The sequence below is a fragment of the Phyllostomus discolor genome, chromosome 3 (assembly GCF_004126475.2).
Source record: "Phyllostomus discolor isolate MPI-MPIP mPhyDis1 chromosome 3, mPhyDis1.pri.v3, whole genome shotgun sequence".
NCBI classification, from domain to species: Eukaryota; Metazoa; Chordata; class Mammalia; order Chiroptera; family Phyllostomidae; genus Phyllostomus; species Phyllostomus discolor.
In genome coordinates this window covers 152,248,055-152,269,382 of record NC_040905.2, presented here as the reverse complement: position 1 = coordinate 152,269,382, position 21,328 = coordinate 152,248,055, and the positions used below count along the sequence as shown (strand labels likewise).

At 38.2% G+C, this 21,328-nt stretch overlaps 1 protein-coding gene across 4 annotated transcripts in view; it reads left to right on the top strand.

Moving 5' to 3' along the window:
• CCDC171 (coiled-coil domain containing 171) overlaps window positions 1–21,328 on the top strand; it is a 312,135-nt gene that overhangs the window by 237,085 nt on the left and 53,722 nt on the right. For all 4 annotated transcript variants that reach the window (XM_028512445.2, XM_036021569.1, XM_028512435.2 and 1 more), the window contains one exon: window positions 18,501–18,653. In XM_028512445.2, coding sequence (XP_028368246.1) covers window positions 18,501–18,653 — 153 coding nt within the window. The remainder of the gene's footprint in view (window positions 1–18,500; window positions 18,654–21,328) is intronic.

Sequence of the window (21,328 nt, the reverse complement as noted above, 5' to 3'; positions counted from 1 at the left end):
GAAACCACTTGTTTATGAAGATTTTAAACAACAGTCTTCACCATAATAAATACAGTAATCCTTTAATCGCCCCTAACCCAACAGCCGGGCCATTACATAGCCCTTATTTGGTTTGCTTCTTTTGTTATGTGTTATACCCATGACTTTTAGGGCACCACAGTTTTTTATCTTTATACTTCTTTTCCAGGCATAGAAATTTCTTCCAGCTATTTTGTTGTATTTATAAAGTTAAATCATAAAAAGCACCTTGAAGGGAATTTGTTCTTATTTTTTATGTGTGGAAGAAAGAAATAATTATCCATTACCAACTCTCAGGAAATAACAGTATCAGACTCACCCTTGGTAAATTTTCACTCATGGTCTCCGCTGCTTAATGCATCAGCCTTCCAGTTGCTGTACGGGAAATTTCTCCTTTTTTTGATGTAGTTAGAAATTAAAGAAATGTTAGGCAATTTTATGCAAATGATTGTATTATTTAGATATTTTCTTCTTTATGTTATCCCAATCATGTAAGCGAATTTTCAGATATCTGATTATTTTTAAAATGTGAAAATCGGCCATTTACTGAATATGTCAAGTGCTGTTTTTTACATAAAAGGAATCTAATGTAATTAAAATTTTTATTATGCTGGTTCATTATAGATGTAGACTATAATTTAACAACAGTATAAAGTATTCAGGTATTAATGTCATTTACATTTAAATACTATAATTTCATAAAATTTTGCTAATATTGAAAATTAGCTTTTAAAAGTTATCAAGGCTGTACATGGCCATGACAATAAGAAATTAGAATCTTAAAAGCATAGAAGAAAATTAAGATCATTTGAAATTCTGCCATTCAGAGATAACCAGTGTTAACATTTTGCTATATATTCTTATAGTTTTTCTAGTTATTTTTTTAGTTATAAATACAAACACTCATATACGTATCATGTGTACATAATATGTCTATATATATATTTCAACAATAATTGGGCCACAGTGTTTTGTAAACACTTTTAAAAAGATTTTATTTATTTTTAGAGAGAGGGGAAGGGAGGGAGAAAGAGAGAGAAACATCCAAGTGTGAGAGAAACACTGATTGGTTGCCTCTCACACACCCCCAACTGGGGACCAGCCCACAACCCAGGCATGTGCCCTGGCCAGGAACCAAACCTGAGACCTTTCACTTTGCATAATAGTGCCCAACCCACTGAGCCACACAGTCAAGGCTGTTTTGTAAACAGTTTTAAAACATAATGACATGTTACAGGTGTCTTTCATGTCAGTAAATGCAGATTTACCTCATTGTTGAGGACTGAGTTATATTCCACTATATGCATCTGGTACAGTATATTTAATCAGTTTTTTTATTGATAGATATCTGAGTTATTAATTTTTCTAGTTATTATGAATAAGGTAACAATGCATATCCTTTTGCAAACATTTTTGCATGATCTCTTATGTTTTCCTTTAGAATAAATTAGTGGAAATGCTGCACTAAGGTTAAGCATGTGCCTAGGCCTTTGACACATACTTCCTGACTGCCCCTGAAAGGGACCGTTTCACTGTGCTCCTGAATGACTTCTGTGAGTCCCTCAGGCTCCTTTAGAGAATAGTTCTTCATTTTCTGGTACTAACAGAAAATTTTATCTTCCTTTTATAATTAGGTCTTCTCCGATTTTCAGATGTTCATTTTCATTGGGCCCTTAATTTATCGAGTTAACAGGGTTCAGCTTAAGAGTTTCCATGGTAAAGTAAAGAGTGTATTTTGTAACAGCTGTTTGTCCCACAGATAGTCTTTTGCATTTATTTCTGAGTCCACAACTGTGCTTTGACTGCTTGACGTTATTGGATATCTGACTTTCTTGATAGGTGGGATCATTTTTGTACAGAGATAGCAAAAAGATTTTGGGGTTATCCAAAGTTGCTTTTTATGAGAGTGTGCATAATTCTCTTTAAATTCAAAATCAAAATATCTTTTAATTTAAAAGTAAAATGATCAGAATTGGGTTGTAGAATCAAACAGAAAGTTGAAAGGCTACCTTCTTCAAGGGTTGGAAAGGAATTCCCACAGAAGAGCTGTTTGTTAGGGGAACACAATTAGCATCCAGTTCATCTGGAATAAATGTGTTTCCGTGGGAAAATGCCATCCTCTGTCTTATCTAGCTGTTGGACAGCTGTAGTCTCCGGTTCCACAAAATATAAAGCGCATCTATGAGGAATCTAAATGTCCTACGCAGGAGACCTCCTGTGAGGATGAATATAAGAATTAGTGTATTATTTTTTGTTGTTGACACCTGGGAGAGTAAATGACATTTTTCTGATGTGTAATATTGCCTGAAAGACGTTTTTATTTGCTAGTTAAAATTTTAGAATTCTCCTCTGAAGATTTGATGATGCACAAGAATACATTATTTCTTCAAACTTTCCCGGTAACAGTGCTATCACTGATATTGGAGGGAATGGAGTGTCGTGTGGGTTAAGGTGTTAATGTTAACACAAGGACTAGTATTAAGGATGTATTATTGTAGATTGGGATGGTAATTATTAAATAATTAAACAGTAGCATTTACACATTGGTTATAATCATTGTGAGTTTTGCCTTGTCCTCAATCTGTATCTTAATACTTTCGTTTTTCATGAACAGGGAGACTTTGCTGCCGAATTTGCCTAGCACATCCATCATTAGAGTAGTTTTGGTATCAACACGTCTTCTTGTCCTCCCTCCTCCTTTCTTCCCTCCCTCTCTGCATCGGATGTGCACTTTTTTTGCTGGTGGTGATAATGGTGTGGGAGGGGGTACATCAGTCAGAATTTTAGGACAGGGCCTTGAGAGTAAAAGTGTAAAATTATGGGTTTTTTTTTTCAGATATTTTACCAGGTGATATATGGTACCATTGTTTTCTTAGCCTTCATATTTTATTTTAAAAGATTCACTGTTAAGAAAGTGTTTTTTTTTTTTTTTCACATATATTGTGAAAACAGTCTTGGGCACCTACCTGATAACTAAGACTTCTAAGAAATATCTGTTAAAGCTAGGAGTTCAACAAAGTTTTTTAAAAAGATATTTAGCAGGTGAGACATTTCACATCCTGCATCGTAGGCTTTATTGCAGCACAGTAGTCTTCTGAAGCAACAGGTTTTTAATTTTTTCTGTTGGGACTTCCATTTCTTTTTGCCTTTGGAAAATGATGGGATGACATCAGAGGGCAAGGAGATGCATCAGCAGAAAGCTCCTGCTCCACGGGCTCCCACACTGAGGAACCTCACAGCCCTTCCTCCTCCACTCAGCTGGGAGTGTTCGTGAGTTAGTTACTCCCTGTGGACTGACTGGTGTCAGTCTTGGAGCTGACACCAAGTAAAATCTGATAGGAATTCTTTAAAAACTACGCATGAGTCATAAAGTGCCCACCTTTTTATCGTTTCTTCTTTTCTTTATTACAAGGAAGACTATTAGGAAGAAAATAAACTCGCAGCAGAGTCAGTCGTGTAGAAGGCTGACGAGGTTATGCGACTGTACCCGAAAGTGACAGGGTTGGTCACAGAGCAGATAAGGTCCTTCCCTCTGTAGGTACAAATTACACAGGTAGCAGGAGTTCTCATCACTTTATCTAACTGTTGTCTTTTCCTCATGCAACACAGCATTGTCTCTCCTTGTGAAGGATGAAACATGAGTCGTCCTGGTGGAGCTGCAAGTGCCACTGGAGCCCTGCCCTAGAATCACTATTTGCTGTGAGCTCTCGGCCCTTAACTCTCCCCGGTCAGCTTCTCCTCTCTGATGTGGAGGTGATGGCGCCCTTCCCTGTTGCATCTTGGGGCGACTGTGGCAATCACATGATGTGCATGAAAGAGCTTTGAAAATTAAACAGCACCAATAGATATTTTTTAAATTGTTTTTTCCATTAAATATTTGGCATATAAATGTTCCTTGGTCAGGTGTAAGCTTGCTTAGTTTTCAATTTCGGGTTGAGAATTTTGCCTTTTTAAAAGACAAGCAAGTAAATCAGATGATAGGCAAGTTGGCAACTGAGAACCTGTGCAGTTTTCTGTATGTCATTGAGTTTTTCTGGAAACATTATGTTGATAAGAATGAGGATCACTTTAAGAGCATAGTATTTGGAAGCTATAAAATGATTCTATTTGCTGCGGGAAGGGGCAAGCAGCGTAGGATTGGAGAAAGCCTAGTCGAGGGTCAGGATGCCTGGATTGCAGTCCTGGCCCTACAGTTCAACGCCCTCGGCAGGTCACTCCCCAGCACTGAGCCCACTTCCTCATCTCTGAGTGGGGTCAGTGACGCCTGTCTTCCACTCTTTCCCTCATAGGATGGCATGCATGTGAGTGTGCTTTTTGCACTATAAAGTGCTAAATTAATATAAGCTATGTTGGACTGAACTGCAAACAAGCCTAGGGAGAGGGAAAGCGGCCTAAATATATTGAGGAATACATTACTGTTTTGACTCTCACAGGTTTTTGACTGTTGACCTGTTTGATACAATGTTCACTTCAGTAGCAACGTGTACAATCAAAAGAATAAAAAATGCTCCACAACTTCAGTGTTTCCTTATAGTTCAGCACAAAACCACAGCAAACACTTAGGCAAATGCCTGCCATAGACTTCTTCTGAATAATTATCACACAGAGGAACTGGAGCATTACTACTGTTTTTCTATTTTTGTGTTTTGACTTCACATTCCAGCTCTGAGACGGTGATGACATTTGCCTGTACGTGAAATGTTTGAGACATACTTAGTAAAAAACAAACAAAAAAATCACAAAACAGGAATGTACAGATCTGCTTTTTTTTTTGTTTGGTTGTAACTTTTAGTTCCATTTAGCTTAAAGCAGATAAACTGCTGAATGATATGAAGATAATTTCTTTGTCATTAATATTAAGAGGCAGAGACTAAATCCCAAATTTGACCCTTTCTCTGTTTTTTTGAGGCCTATTTAAGTGTAAGAATAACCTTACTAGATAATACCTTTTAATGCATATTTTTGAGAGATGGAAGCCTGTGAGCACTTGAACTTTCAAGTGCTACAGCAGAATGGCTCTTCATTTTAGCTACTTGGACAAAAAGAGGGTTTGATGGATGCATAGTGAAGACCTGGGGAAGGAAGGGTTATCTACCAACTGAGTGAGTTTATTATGGCCTAGTGATTTGCTGATTGATTTCATTTGCTGTCAGTTAAGGCTCTCTTAATGTCAGTTTTCTTTGCATAATGCCTTGAAATAAAGACTAATGAAGTTCTTCAGATTGATGCCGCTTATATAAACTGACCCTGATTTGCCCTATTCTACATGACAATTTAAGTGACAGCAGTTAGAGGAAAATACAGCAATGAATATGCAACTTAAGGATTAAGGGAAATGCAGTAAATCATTCAGTCTAAAACTAGGTACAAAAGTAATTTCTTGTAATTTCACAGATGCCTTAAATTTTATTAGACTGTTATTACTCTCAAGGGTGTGTGTATGGATGTATATTAAGCTACATACCATATATATACACATACATATGTGTGTGTGTGTGTGTGTGTGTGTGTGTATATATAGAGAGAGAGAGAGAGAGAGAGAGAGAAGAACTGAATTGAAAAGGAACTAAAAGTGATTCTATATCTTTTCAAATGATAGTAAATCTTTTTCTTCCCACTTAGTTAAACTTGGAGTTGTCAGAATCACAGTTTAAAAAATATTTTACTTGAGGTTGCGTAAATGCTGCATATTAAGTAACCAGTGAAATGTAGAGTGAGTACTTTTGAAGCTTTAAAGTTTCCAAGCCTTCTATTAATAGTAGTAGTAGCACGGCCTCTCCTACCTCACCTTTTATTCAATGGCCAAAAGTCTCATAGTGCTGACTAGGAAGAGGTGTAACTTTTGGGGGTGGGGGGAGACTAACTTAAGAAGTATCTCACTGAAGAAAACATGAAATATTAATATTTTAACATCTTTCCTCAGTGAGGGCTGTTGAACTCACACTGAGCAAATAGATTTGCTTCAGTGTTGTAGGAGAGTATTTTATTCGGAGTCTGTAATGCATAGTAGTCAAAATGAACCTGGCTTGGTTTCATTAGGCTTAGAAGGAGAGCATAGAAAACGGAGCCCTGAGGTGAAGAGAGCGCTTGGGTTCTTCTGGTCCTGTGGTTGCGGTTTAGCAAATTGACACTGAAGAAACCTAAGACATATTTGAAAGTGGCATAAGTTCTATATTTGCAAATAAAGTTTTACAAAGTTCTCATACCTTAGATCTGAGGTCGAATGATTATTTGGTAGAAGGATTTTGCCATACAATTTGAAATCTGAAAGAAGAAACTCCATGTTCTAAAATTGAGGAGGAAATTAAAGCACACATTTTAACCATGTACATTTGTTAAATTATGCCTCAGGACAAAACAGGACAGCAAGTCTTTTGGGGACACTTAGTACAGGGTCTTTCATAAACCCCCGGCAGATAGCAGTTATGATTATTATTACTGAGACAGTATGTGTGAGTTGAGGAAGGTTATGATTCTTCATCAAGTGAAAAGATATTATCTGAAAGTTTCGGATATTTTATGTTATCACCAAGTTTTTAATTTATGCAAATAAGAGGTTAAATTTCTTGGTAGTGTTGAGCGATAAGTAGCAACAAAATGCTCAGAAAACTGATGAGTTGAAGGCAAAATGACCTAATGTTGTGGCAAAACCTGAGAAGCAGCTGGGCGAGGTTCTTCCTAGTCTCAGCCAGTCCCCTCAGTGTGACTCTTGAAATGTTTTGCTGTAGAATGTGCTTGATTAGAGTGCACTGCCTCCCCCTGATCCGAAGTGTGACTTAGTTTATGGTATATGCCCTGTGTCCCAAATCTAAAAAATCCCGAGCCCCAAAACTTATCTGGGGTTCAAATAAGGTTTTGTATCAGCTTTCTAAAACAGATTTCACATAGATAATATTGTTTTAATGTGAGCCTTGTTTTTTCTTATAGTGGGGCACATTCACCCTGTGGGATGCTATTTTTGAGTGAAATTTAAATTTAGTATCTATTATCTCTTGCTTTTTGGGGGGGTCATAATAGAATTGTGTAGCAGTTTGTGCCACCTGAAAACTACAAGAGATTTCAACAGTTGTGTTATATGCAAATCAGATATGACTCTAACAGGCTTTCTTTTCCTTGAGTCTAATAACCAGTTTGCAAACCAAAGGCACAGTTTTGGTCCATGTTGTAGAAATCCCCTGAGACATTCTTTTGGGGGCCCTCTCCTACTTTATATCCTGGAAGCAGAATGGGTGAAATTCCTTTGTCACTTAACCTGCTAATCTTTTTTGTTTTTTAACCTATACTCCTAATTTGTTCCCACTAGAGAAGGTAATGCAGACTCTCAGAGGGTCTGGAGAAGCCAGTCTCCTGGCACCCAGACAGCTGACCAAGGTAAGGTGAACAAAGCCACTTGGGAGCCTGAGGGCCAGGCTGGTGTTCATGGCCCTGACGCCTGGGAATCCATAGGAGGCTTAGGACCCACAATGTCCTTTGTTTCCGGGTTTTCTATTTATTCTAGAGGGAAAATAAAAATGTCATATGAGAGTATTTAACCAGGAAATTGGTTTTAAAAATTAAAATGGCTTGCTGTCGTGATCATACAGCTTTAGATATGGCTAACACCATTCAGTGGTATACTGAGCACTTGCCAAGTGCAAGGCACTGTGCTGTGCTCTGGGACATGGAGGTGACCCAGAAATCTTTGGGAGGAGGATATGAAATTTCAGAGTGATGTGACATGGAAAGCGTGATTGCTGTAGGAGAGGTGTAGATAAAGTACCATGGCTTTTAGAGTAGAATGAAATTTGTTCTTGCTGGGAAAATTAGTAGAGGCTTCATAGAGGAGGTGGTGTCCAAGTGGCCTTGGAGATTATGTAGCTAAAATTCCTCTGTCCTATAAATGTTATTGCCAGAAAATAGAGATGGGAAGTACCTGGGTTTGAGTCTCAGCTCCTAGGTAGTTCATTCAGTTCAACCTCTGTTTGCAAATGTGAACTCATATGCAAACGGGTTGAACAAAATGATTGGCAGGACCTTTTTAGCTGCCGAGGCTCTGATACTGTGAGTAAACTGTGCTCTCTGTGGGGCTTCACAGAAATCTTATTTGTTCCTTCACAATGTGCAAAAGTGAATTCATTGATTTAGTTGAATATCAGAAGCATCTTAGAACCAATTTGTTTCTAAAAACAATATAGTAACAATATTTTTCAGAGATGTCATTTAACATGCTTCAGTGAATCCTGTTATACATCAGAGATTATAGAGATTAAAAGTAGATAACCCTGACTGAAGCCTGTGAAGCCCCAAACCAGTCTGACATATCAAAATCAGAATGGAGTCATGGTAATAAAAATTAGCTTTTCATAAAAGCATGAAATATTTCCTCTCTGCACTGATTTGCTTGTCTTTGGGTATACTGAAGTTGTTTGTATTGAGTGTAATTAAACCACAGGCAAGTGCTTCAGATTTTTATAATTCCAGCTAAATGCTTTTTAGAAACTTTGTTTGAATTAGTGTAAAGATGCCGATTATGGATGTCCTTTGCTGAGGTTCATAAATGAAGCTAATGGTTTTATGTGAGAGAAGAAAGGTGAAGCATCCAACAGTGTGTGTGTGTGTGTGTGTGTGTGTGTGTACTTCCTCTGCTTCAGTGGTTTGGATCATTGCACTTTCTGAAGGGCGTGGGTCCTCAGACGATGGGCTGCGCAGTCTTCCTTTGGTAGTGGACAACTCTCTCTCAGTCTGTAAGCCGTTTATCTCTATAACTTTTCTCTTTGTACTAACAATACTCCTTTAAGACAGTTTGCATACTGAACCCCCAAAAGATCAAGTTGGGATGTGTCTTTGGTACACCATCAAATTCAATTAGAGCAGTTGGTCTTTGTTGATGGGTTATGGGACAGCGAGGTGGGAAGTGCTGGTTATCACTCTGCTCCTCTCTGCAAAGATTGAGTCAGAAAGAGATTGTGGGAATATAAAGTGCACTTTTTAAGCCCCAAAAATCCTCTGAAGAGGATCAATAGGCACTCTCAGTACAGTCCATGTTGTTATTGGGATTGAAAGTCTCACTAACTCTAAAACGAAGAACCATACCCATGTTATATGTTGGTAATTTTGTCAAGCTGAACAAGTGTGCGTCCAGCCCTGTGCTTGACAGATGATTGTGATGATAGAGGACAAATATGCATTCGGGGTGGAAGAATTAAACAATAAAAAGAACCTGAAATGTTCGTCTCTAATACAAGAGGAGCAAAACACGCACGAGTGTGGTCCCCGTGTGGTGCTAATGTCTGTGCTGTGGCCTTCGGGGAAGATCAGGAAAGAGCCTGAAGGTGTCACTAACCTTGTTTTGTGAGTTTCATTTATCTGCATTATTTCCCTTCATAGCACAAGACCTCGTATATTTGTCTAATGTCTCTCTCCCTAGAATGTAAGAGCCATGAGGAAAGGGCTTGGTCTTCTTTACTACTGTATCGTCTGTGCCTGGACCATAAGTTAACTCGATAATACATGTTGAATACATTCATGAATGAACTGATGTTTTCATCTACTGTGCCCTCTGTATTTAATTACTATTTTAAAATAAACAATGATGGCTTTTTTGTGACACTTTAAAAAAAATCCTTACCCAAGGGTATGTTTATTGATTTTTGAGAGAGAGAGAGAATGAAAGAGAGAGAGGACATCGATGTGAGAGAGAGACATTGATCAGTTGCCTCCTGTATGTTCTCCAGCTGGAAACTGAACTGCAGCCTAGGTATGTGTTCTGACTGGGAATTGAACCCACAAACGTTTGGTGTATGGGAAAACGCTCCAACCAGCTTTGCCACCTGGCAGGGCTACTGTGGCCTTTTTTGAAAGGCAGAACTGCATGCACATTCAGAAAAAGAGCAGGGAGTTTTGAATCAGACGGACCCCTGATTTCCTGCTGTGTCACTTACTAGCGGTGTGCTCTAGAGAGAGCTATTTATGGACTCTGAGCCTCAGTAGCTTTGTCTGTAAAACTGTGCTAAATAATTCCTATTTTGCAAGGAAAGTATAAAGATTAGAAATTATGCATTCTTCCCTAGAAAAAAAGGGCTGTGCTCAGATTTGTATATACTTTACTTAGTATAACTAGAAATTTCCCCTTTGTGGCGAGGAGTCCAAATCACCCTGCACAGGTGCATGTATTACTTGAGAAGAACTAGAGAATAGTCAAAGTAACTGATATACAGGGATTGTGCCCTTAAGTATCAGAGGTTGATGGAAACAGTTTCACACATCAGTGCCAGATGTTAAGATTTTGACATCTGAGAAAGATTGGATTGCCTGAATTCCAGTGCACACCATCCCAATTGAATTAAAAAATTAATCTGTGACCTCATACCATACTCTTACCTCTGTGCCAGTAGATTCCAAAGCCATCTAATAATTTCCACTATAAAACTGCCAGTCATGTCAAGGCATAGTAGGTGCTCAAGAAACAGTAACTACACTCACTAAACTACTCTTTCTTTGTCAGGGTTTGTTTGGGAACAGATTAATGAATCCAATGCCAATTCTATAATTCATCATATGATGAACATTTTGTATGTTGCTTCAATTTTTAAGTCCCTAAAGCAGGGGAGTTTCTCCTCCTCCTTTTCTCATTACTACTAACTACTACTGTTGATTTAACAGTACTTTTGAGAAACTCATTCCTCTTGGAATTTTCTAAGATTACGGTTCCTTTATATGGCTTCATGTCCATATGTAGTAGTTTCCAAGAAAAATGTTTTTCTTTCCAGTATCTGATTATTTTGATGATCCCTTTTCCATATTCTTGTAGGAAACCATCATAACACTTTTTATACCTTTGGTCTTTATTGTAACATTAGCACAATAAGAACAGTGATCACCGTCAACCTGGAAGCTGCACTTAGCCTCATGATTGGCTTTGATTCAATTCTGATTGGAAATAATACATTAGAAAAAGAATTGGTCTTGTTTTGGGCACATTTAAGTTGTATGCACCATGACTGAGTGGAGCACAGAAAAAGTTAGTCTAAATGCGTTATAAAGAAAACATCATTTTAAAAAATCTGCTGCAAAAGTATTCTGCAATTCTGCTGAATATGGTTTCCCATGAGGCTCCTCCTCATACTTGAAAAGCTTCTATATTTATATCCCTCAAACTGGTGCCGGTGAAACTCTTGAGTGATGCGATAAGTCAAGTCCAGGGCCATTGCAAATGGCAAAAAGGCAAAAATGAACTTTGATTCTTTTTTCCTACATAGAATAACACCAACAAAAAAACCCATACCTGAACTATATGCAACATCACATCTGTTTTGTCTTCCGTTGTGCATTTGCAACTAAATTTTTTCTTCTGTAACTTGAAATTTACTGTCCTTATCATTGTTACCATCAACACAAAAAAGCATTTCAGTATCTGTGTGCACATTGCCTCCAATATCTAGTCACATGTTTTTAATCGCACCTTTTACTAAGTGAATGGGAGTACACGATCCTAAGTGGACAGTAGTGGGCCAGACCAGTCACTAAAGAAAACAGCAGCTCTGGCACTGCACACGAGCCCCTAGAGCAGGGCTGTCAGACTCATTTTCACCAGGACCCACAACCAGCCTCATTTTCATCAGGACCTTACATTTGGCAAGAGCCAAATGTAATTTCCATTCCTTAGTGGTTAAGGAGTAGTTACTCATATACGGTCCTAAAATTATTTCGGCCCTTCGAAGGCCACCTCGAGGCTGATGTGGCCCCCCAGCGAAAATGAGTTTGACACCCCTGCCCTAGAACATTTAGGATCAAAAATTGGCTGTCCAGGAATGAGAAAACATCTTGTATGAGAGAGGGAGGGGGAAAACTTGATTCACCCAAATCCTAGTTTTACATAAAGGAAAGGTCATTTTTCTGCCAGAAAATTTTCCAGATGTGGTAAGATAAAAGCCTTCCTCAGTCTTGATAGGTAAAAATGAAATATAATTTCTCGGAATCCCGTTCCTTCTATACAGACATACCGTGTACATGGATCTTATTCAGAGTTTGTGTGTCAGATGAACCAATCCTGTGTGGGTGGGACTTGGGACATCACTGACTTGATGCCCTGCTTCTGAAGTCTCTCCCTGCTGCTATCGGGTCCTTGAGTCACGCTGCTACAGGTGCCCAACACGCTGCCATTTCACACATAAGCCAGTGAAATACAACAGAAGTGGTTTTCCAAGTTTTCTTTTTTCAGAACCTATTGTGTGGATAATAGATTCACTATAATTTGTAAGCTTAATTTAATATTTCTCACTAAAATAATCTTATAGCCTTCTTTCAAATTACATTTTCTAGAATTTTATTTTGGGGGGAATGTAGAAATATGTGACATCTTTGGATAGAATAGAGATTAATTATTTTGTTACAAATGCTTATTTAACCTATTCCACAGGTGGATGAAATTCCTAAGAAATCATCTCAAGTTCTTTTACGTGAGGTAAAATATTTATTTAGGTTACATAAGCAAAAACTGGTAGCTCAGAATTAATGTTGTATAACAGTTGAGTCTGAGATCTTTGAAATCCTGGTTTCACAGCAAAATTCAAGATGGGTTTGCTTTTGTACCTTTTTCAGTCAGCAGAGGAGAACACATGCATTAAATGGACACATGAATGTTTCGATAGACTAGTTGTGCAGTTTTATGAAACTTGGAAGGCCTAGATTAATTCTCCTGATTTCACTGAGAAACTTTGTAGAAAAGACAGTCAAAAACAAACAAACAAACAAACAAACAAACAAAGTGCAGTAGAGATAATATGAGTCTTATAGGGTTATTGCCTGAATTAGAAGAATATGCAAAGCTCATAATACGGTGTCAGGCACATAGTAACTGTTGTTAGAACTGGGGTCTGGGCAAGCCTCAGTGCATGGAAACTGTGGAGGAAGTGAGAGTGCATTTGAGCAAGGCGATCAAGCCTAGGTTTTATTGACTCCCATATTTTCCAACTCATTTGATGATACCTGGTGGTAGAATATGGGGTTCACTGCTTGGTATTCTTCAGCGCATATGTGGGATTGACTTTTTTAAAAGATTTTATTTATGTATTTTTAGAGAGAAGGGAAGGGAGGGAGAAAGTGAGGGAGAGAAACATCAATGTGTGGTTGCCTCATGTGCAGCTCCTACTGGGGGCCTGGCTCGCAACCTAGGCATGTGCCCTGATAGGAATCACACTGGCAACCCTTTGCTTCACAGTCTGGCACTCAATCCACTGAGCCACACCAGCCAGGGCTGGTGGAAAGTTGAGTGGAAAGTTGAGCTGAGTACATATGCCCCTCAGATTGCACTGACTCCTTTGAGGCTAAAGACTGTACTACAGCCACAGAATACCTGGTGTAGCTGTGACAGTCAGTGAGCCAACATAGACAGGCGTCTATGTTGTAAATACTTTCCCCTGTCAGGTGTCCATATTGCAAAGATTTCCCCCTGTTTGTAACTTGTCTTTTAATCTTTGTAACAAGATCTTTTGTAGAGCAAAAGTTTTAAATTTTGATGAAGTTCAATTTATTGATTTTTTTCTTTTATGGATTATGTTTTTGGTATCATGTCTTAGAACTCTTCATCAAATCCTAGATGCTGAAGATTTTCTCTATATTTTCTTCTAAAACTTCTGGTTTTATGTTTCACATTTAAATCTGTGATCAATTTTGAGTTTTTGTTAGGACATATGATTTAGGTTGTGGTAATCAGAGTTCTAACATGGCCCACAAGATTGTTCCCCCGGTGTACTGTGCAGCTTCCTACTCTTGAGGGTGTGCAAGACCACTAAGTGTGAAATTATCCTGGGTGGACCTGGCCTAATCAGATGAGCCTTTTAAAAGAAAGTGAAGTGTTGGAGAGCTGCTTTTCTGCTGGCCTGGAAGGAAGCAAACAGCTGTGTTGAGAAAGGAGTCCACTTGGTAAGGACCTGGGGACGATCTTTAGGACCTGAGAGTGACCCTTGCTGACAGCCAGCAAGTACATGGAGACCTTCACTCTAGAACCTGAAGGGACTAAACTCTACCAACAACTTGCAAGAGGACTCTGAGTCTTAGATGAGGTCATAGCTCCCATTGACACCTTGATTCCAGCCAGGTGAGACCCTGAGCAGACGACCCAGCTAACCCATGTTAGACCCATGGAAACAACGAAATACTAGATTTGTATTGTTTTAAGCCATTCCATTTTTTTGTAATCTGCTATGCAGCAATATAGATTTGGTATCTGGGAGTGGGGTGTTGCTTCTGTGCTTATGTAGATGATGTTTCTGTTGACTGGAACCTGCATCTGGCTGGGAGGTAAAGAAGCAGGACATACGTGCTACCAGGCCCTGGGGCTAGCAGACTGTTCTCCGGACGTGGGGGCTCCTGAGGCCCTGCTCTGCCTCTCGGATTCTTGGGCTGCAGCTCACTCCTTTGGTCTCCAGGGACACCGGAGCTGTTGCCACCTGCCTCAGTGCCACTAAGGGAAGAGCTGAGTACCCCAGGGGGAATACTCCTCCATTTAGTCTCCAGGTAATGCAGAGGAGCTCTCTCTGGGTGTTGATTGCTTACTCTCATTTTTGAGCCAGCATCCCCACTATATATATATTTATTTCCTTAGAACTTACATCTGTCATGGTTAAGCAAGTCCTAGAACATAAGACAGAAAAAATGGAGAGTTTTAAAAGATTTTTAAGAGAAAGATTAAAAAGTTAATTTAATATAAAAACTGTGGAGATAGTAATAAGATCAGTGATTGCCAGGGACTGGGGACTGGGAGGGATGAACAGGCGGAGCAGAGAAGATTTTTAGGCAGTGAAACTACTCTGCAAGGTACTGTAATGGTGAGTGCGTGCCATTGTGTATTTGTCAAAACCCACAGAATGGGCAACACGAAGAGCCAACCCTAATCTAGTCTGTGGATTTGGGGAGGTGATGTGTCAACACAGGTGCATCAGTGGTAGAAAATGCACTCTGGCGCGGGAATGCCCTGTGGTGCAGGGAATGCACTCTGGCGCAGGGTGTGGACGGTGGAGGGCGCTGTGGGTGTGTGAGGGCAGGGGGTGTGTGGGAGCTCTCGGTGCTCTCTGCTCAGTTTTCTGTGAACCTAAAACTGCTCTAAAAGTAAAGATGATTAAAAGAACTAAATATAATATAAAACAAAACCTATATGTAAAAATTCTGTATTTTTTCCCATTTTAACTCACTTTGGCGATCAAATATATCCCAGGGGTATGTATGCCAGACAATAGATGGGCCTTTTAAAAAAAATAAAGTAAGAAATAAAATTTTTATTCTGTGGTATGGGTTGGCACTGGTGCCTTCACTTGGTCCATTTTTTCGACACTAATGTCTTCTGTGGGTATTTTAAGGGAAAGACGGGAGGACTTCAGGAAGCAGAGGGTCTGCGAGTGGCATCTTCATTCATTTACCTCCTTTGTATTGCAGCATGAACTGTGATGTGTCCTGTGGGGTAAATGAATTTATGGATTAAATTACTTTACATAGTATAATTTTTACAATAGTTTACAATGAGATTAGAAGTTTTTTACATCTTCTGTATAAGGTTTGCTATTTTTCTTGTGGAAAAGTGCTATAAAGTATTCTGAACTTCAGTATCAATTATGGGATTATCTTTAACAAAAAGAGAAAGGTTCCAAATCTATAGACCTTTTCTTTGATGGCATGTGACTACCAAAAGCATTCTATCTAGAAAATATTTTAAAAACTCTCATATAAAATACACTCTGCCACATCAAGGTGAAGTGACATTTATAGAAAAACCCTCACTGCTCTCTTGAAGGAGTTTTATAGAGAAAGCATTATGAAAATTGTTGTTTAGAAATATTTCCAGAATTATAAACTTTTTTCTAAAAATGATCCAACTTTATAAAAATTTATATATGTGCACATTAAAAGTTTCAAAGCAAATTTCCTAACATAATAGTGTTTTGAACCTTTGTTAAAAATGTAAAATATCGCCCTGGCCGGCGTAGCTCAGTGGATTGGGCGCGGGCTGTGAACCAAAGCACCGCAGGTTTGATTCCCAGTCAGGGCACATGCCTGGGTTGTAGGCCACGGCCCCCAGCAACTGCACACAGATGTTTCTCTCTCTCTCTCTTGTTCTCCCTCCCTTCCCTCTCTAAAAATAAATAAATAAAATCTTTAAAAAAAGTAAAATATATTTAGTATAAAATGTATTTGTTAATAAAAACACGGTGTATATTAGTTTAAAGTGAAATTGAGTGATTCAGGGAAGCTGGTTGTTTTCTAGCCAAAATTTCAATTAGAGGTTTTGTATAATTGAAAGATAGGATTAAAACATGTGTCAGGATTTAGTAAATACAACCAGCAGCACACATCTGCCATTTGATCCTTGCACGTTCCGCCATGTGCGGCCTGAGAGGTGAGGGTGGGGACTCAGAATCAGGTGTACTCATCGCTCCATCACAAATACAGAACAATAGTGATGCTCCAGTAACACTCGGTGGATTTCATTTTTTGAGGGCTTTCTCATATTAGGTAAGAGGATGTCCTCACATTAGATTTTTAGTGATCTGAGCTTTACAATAGTTTTGGAAATAGGCAAGAAAATTACTTCCTTTCTATTTCATGCGAAGAGATGGGGGCTCAGATAGATGGCATGGAATGGTGTGGCGTTGCCCAACAGCATGAAGCCAAGTAAGTGGCAGTGAGGACAAAAAAGAGAAGAACAGAAAGGAAAGGAAGAAGAGAAGAATAGAAACAGGGCTGGTGATTCCTGGTCCATTATCTCAGTGAAGATGAATGAATTGGTAAGAGTGGAGAGAGACTTGGCATAGGAAGGAACAGGTCTGATTTTATAGTTTTATATTTTTATAAACTTTTGAAACCTAGAGAAATATTTTGTGTTAGTTATAAGCTTACCTGGAAATTACTCAAAGTAAGGTAGGTTAGGACGTGTGAGACGTTTCCAAACGCAAGGTCACACCACGTGTAGTTAGCGTGGGCGATAGAATTCACCTTTGTGTGCTCTGTCCTTTTTGCCGAGAGCTCTGTTTTTGTTTCTGTTTTTGACTTGAACAAAGTATGTTTAATGCTGTATTTATTAGAGTTTTCAGATTATATTTTCCCAAACATTTTAATTTTTCCTATAAGGTATTTTATGCTAGCATGTGGCTTCAGCTTGTGGTTTTGCATCTCATTTGTTCATTTATTCATTCACTCAAACAAGTGCTCACCACGGGCCACCACCATCCCTGACGATAGAGATGCTGAGGCTCAGTATCAGGCTTCAGGAGTTTCTTCGTCTAGTGAAGAGAAACGTGTAAACTAACCCATTTCTGTTAAAGCGATACATGTAACAGACGAAGCAAGCATCAGGGATGCACAGAAAACCAGAGCAGGAGTTAATACTGCCTTTGGGTTCAACAGGGGCTTTTTGAAAGAGGTGGTGTCTGAGCTGGATATTTAAGGGAAAATAGGAATTTATTTGGCACAAAGGTGTGAAAGTTTTATCCCTTACCTACGAATACTAACTTCTGTTTCTCAGACATTGTGTGTGTTGAAACTTACCTTTGTTCACCAAATTATTACTTCATATACATTAGGAATTGTTCAGATATCTAGTTTCTCAAAGCTTTCCCAAATTAGATTCTTCAGATTAAATACAACTTGGAAATTTTCAGATTTTTTACCATTGTACTAAGTTGTGACTGTGGCTAGAACATTTTTTTCCTTGTAAATAATATAATGTTATATTCAAATGTGTCAGAAATGTTTGATTTTATTTTGCTGTGTTTGAAGTATTTTGGAAGACTTAAAAAGTATGTAATAACATTCTTGAACTTAAAATTCACAGTAGGTTGCTTTAGAAGAAAAAGTCTATAAAATATGATTATTCTGTAATATGGAGGCCCAACAATCCCCAAGATACTATCCTATTTAGGGGAGAGAAGTTACTAGCACTTGCTTGTATTATTTATTGTATTATATACAGTATAATACAAAGGCACTTCTCTGTTATGTGAATGAATGTAATTATGCTTTTCTTACAATATAGGAATGATATTATTTACTCTTAATCACAGGATTATTTCAGCTCTTTTTGTTTAAAACCTTTTTTTAAAGGTGGATTGAAAATTTTACTAATCCAGCTCATTTTTAAATATTTTGTTTATATGTCTATCTGTTGTGTGCCTTAAGATTTAAATTTAGGTCAAATTACAGCTTGAATTTAGCTTTACAAAGAAAGTAAGTGTGCCATCTTTATAAACTGCATTCTAAATTTTAAGCACAATAGACCAAAGTACATGTAATTTAAATAAATAGCCTGGAAAAGAAGTCTCAATTATTTTCTTTCAAAGTTTCTTAAAATACTGTTCTCAATCTAAAATGTGAGATTTAGCTTTGTTATTTTAGAAAAAAGATGAAAAATTGTTTGTTTTAAAAATTTAATGATTTTGCACTCAGATTACAGAAATTCTCCTTTGGGGACAGCTTTATTGGAATTGTATGTGACATTATTTTTATTTCTTTAGGCTATGATTAAAAGCTTCACGGATGTCTACCAGCTTGCAAGCACTAGAATTGCTACATTAGAGAAGGAAATGACATCTCATCGAAGTCACATTGCAACTTTGAAATCAGAACTTCACACAGCTTGTTTACGTGAAAATGAAAGCTTACAATCAGTAAGTCCTACAGTATTCTTTTCTTCTTTGGATCCTGGATCACATTTACATTCACGTGTTTATTGCTCATAAGATAACTTGCCAATGCATATAATTTAGGGTAAATGATCAATCAAGAAATATAAAATTATTAGTGTGGATAAAATTCTGAAGGAAGAGAAGCAATTAATTTCCCATTGCATCATGTATAAAGACATGTGTGTTGTTGCCGGAGCTAAAACACTGCATCAAGACCCTTCTGTGTTCGGCAGCGTGGCGGTTAAAGCTCACAACTGTCTGAAGACTCAGTGTGTTCCATTAAGACAGAATTTTATTAATTATGAGCATAACCAAAATGGTAATTAGAACATGTGATTATTCTCTGTAGAAAACTAGACTTATCCATAATACATGCCTAGCTAAAATGCATGTTGTGATTCATCTATATGATTAAAATTCAGTTTCAACAGTCATTTTATGTCTTAAAATTTTAGCCCATGATGAAATTTGGGCTCATTTAAGACTAAACAAAATTTTCTGCATGTGAAATACATATTTGGAGAGTATTAAAAAAATGAGTGTATTTGTGAGATTAGGGAATAAAACAAACATTTAAACTTTTTTTCTCAGAGGGCAGATGCATCCACAGTGATAGAAAGTCACCAATAATTGGAATGACTTTTTCCTTTTTTGTTTGATTGCAGTAGATCAGGGTGACTGGTGAGTAAAGGCAGGATCATCCTCCCATTCAGCTGTTGAGCATCTGAAATGGTGCGCTCAACAGAAAAAGAGTCGGCATGAGGCAAATGGATGCACAGCCGTGTTCTGGTTCTTCAGCTCAGGTGTCCGAGTACCTCTGAGGTTTTAACCATCACGGTGTTCATTCCCAGCCGCCGCCCTCCCTCCCACCCATCGGAACTCCATCTCGCTCTCCCGGGATTGCCTACCTACTTTCTGTCTTCTTTGACCAATATTTTTTACCATAGCACTTGTCATCAATTGACGTGTAGTATATTCTGTTTATTTGCTTATCATTTATTTTCTTCCTACCCTTCGTAGAATATTAGTTCCATAGAAATAAGCAATTTCAGGGTTTTTCCTTACTGCTGTGTAGGCCCTCTAGCAGTCTGACCCACAGTGAGTGTTCACCGAATGTCTATTGAGTGAAAAATACTGATAACGTATCTAATAAATGAACGGATATTCATTTATTGGATCTGAAATATGAGTTCAGTTGAGTTAATTTTAAAATGGGATCTGAAATTTGGGATTTGAAATATAATTGAAAGATTATTTGGGATTTGAAGTATATTTGGGATCTGAAATATGAGTTCAATTGAGTTAATTTTAAAAATGATTTTGTTAATTTCGTAATGAGACAGTAGTACATTTGATGTGCACCAAGAAAAATTAAAATGAAGAGGAAACTTTAAAAAATTTTTAAGATAAATATTTGGAAGTTATTCTAGCTTTTCTCTGAAATGTACATTTCTTTCTGCTAACTCTCTGATCCCAGTGGTTAATGTTACACTATTGCGGTTACATCAACTTTGTTGGTATCAGTAAAGCCTTTTCTGGGCCAGTGATGTTTGAGCTTGCATCTGAAGACTGTGTAGGAGTTCCCCAGGGGTGGGACAGAGTAGTGTTTCAGATCAGGGAGTGGGGAGCGGGAGCATCTGCGAGGACTCTGATGGAAGGACTTGAGAAAGACCAGTGTGGCTGGAAGGAAGAGACCAAAGGCAGGGGTGTGAGGGAAGAATGGTACATTGAGGGGGGAAAGGTCAGACTTTGTTGTCTTTGTTTTAAGAGAAAGGGAAGAGTCAAGGTAAAACTTTAAAGACAGAGTGACATGCTCAGATTCACTTTTTTCAAAAGATCACTTTGGCTGTGATGTGAAGAAACAATTGGATGGGAAGAACAAACGCAGGGAGCATGTCAGACAATTATCAGATTTTTGCTTTTAAAAATGGACCAATGATCTTATTTACTAACAGAGAAGCAATATAACAGGATGGAATATTGTGAGTTTAGTTTTGAGTGTATTGAATCTGAGGTACTTTTGAGACATCAAACTGAAGCTGTCAGGAAAGCTGCTTGATGTGGAATTTAAGCAAGATGCTCCATGGATATATGAATTTTAAGTTATCATCATACAGATGGAACTTGTGGCTGTTAGCAAGAATGACATGCTATAGGGACAGTTTATAAAGTTAGAACAGAAAAGGACAAAAGACTGAAGCTTGAAAAACTCCAACATATAATGCTTGAGCAGAAGATAAGGCTGCAAAGGAGATGGGAAGGAACAAGCAAAGAGGTAAGAGGAAAACCCAGAAAGTATGATACTATGAGACTGAAGTATTTCTTTTTAATTGCATTTTTGGGAGATGAGAGAGAGAGGGAGAGGGAGCAGGAGATAGATTTGTTGTTCCACATATTTATGCACTCATTTGTTGATTCTTGTATGTGCTCTGACCAGGGATTGAACCCACAACCTTGGTATATCAAGATGACACTCTAACCAACTGAGCCACCAGCCAGAGTGAGATTGGAGTGCTTTAAGAAGGGTGACGTGTCAGTAGTGTATTATGCTGCCGAAGAGCAGGTGAAATGAGGATTGAAAATGGCCTTGGTATTTAATACCTAGAGGCCCTTGGTAACCTTAGCGAAGACTCTTTCAATAAGCAGTGGATAAATAA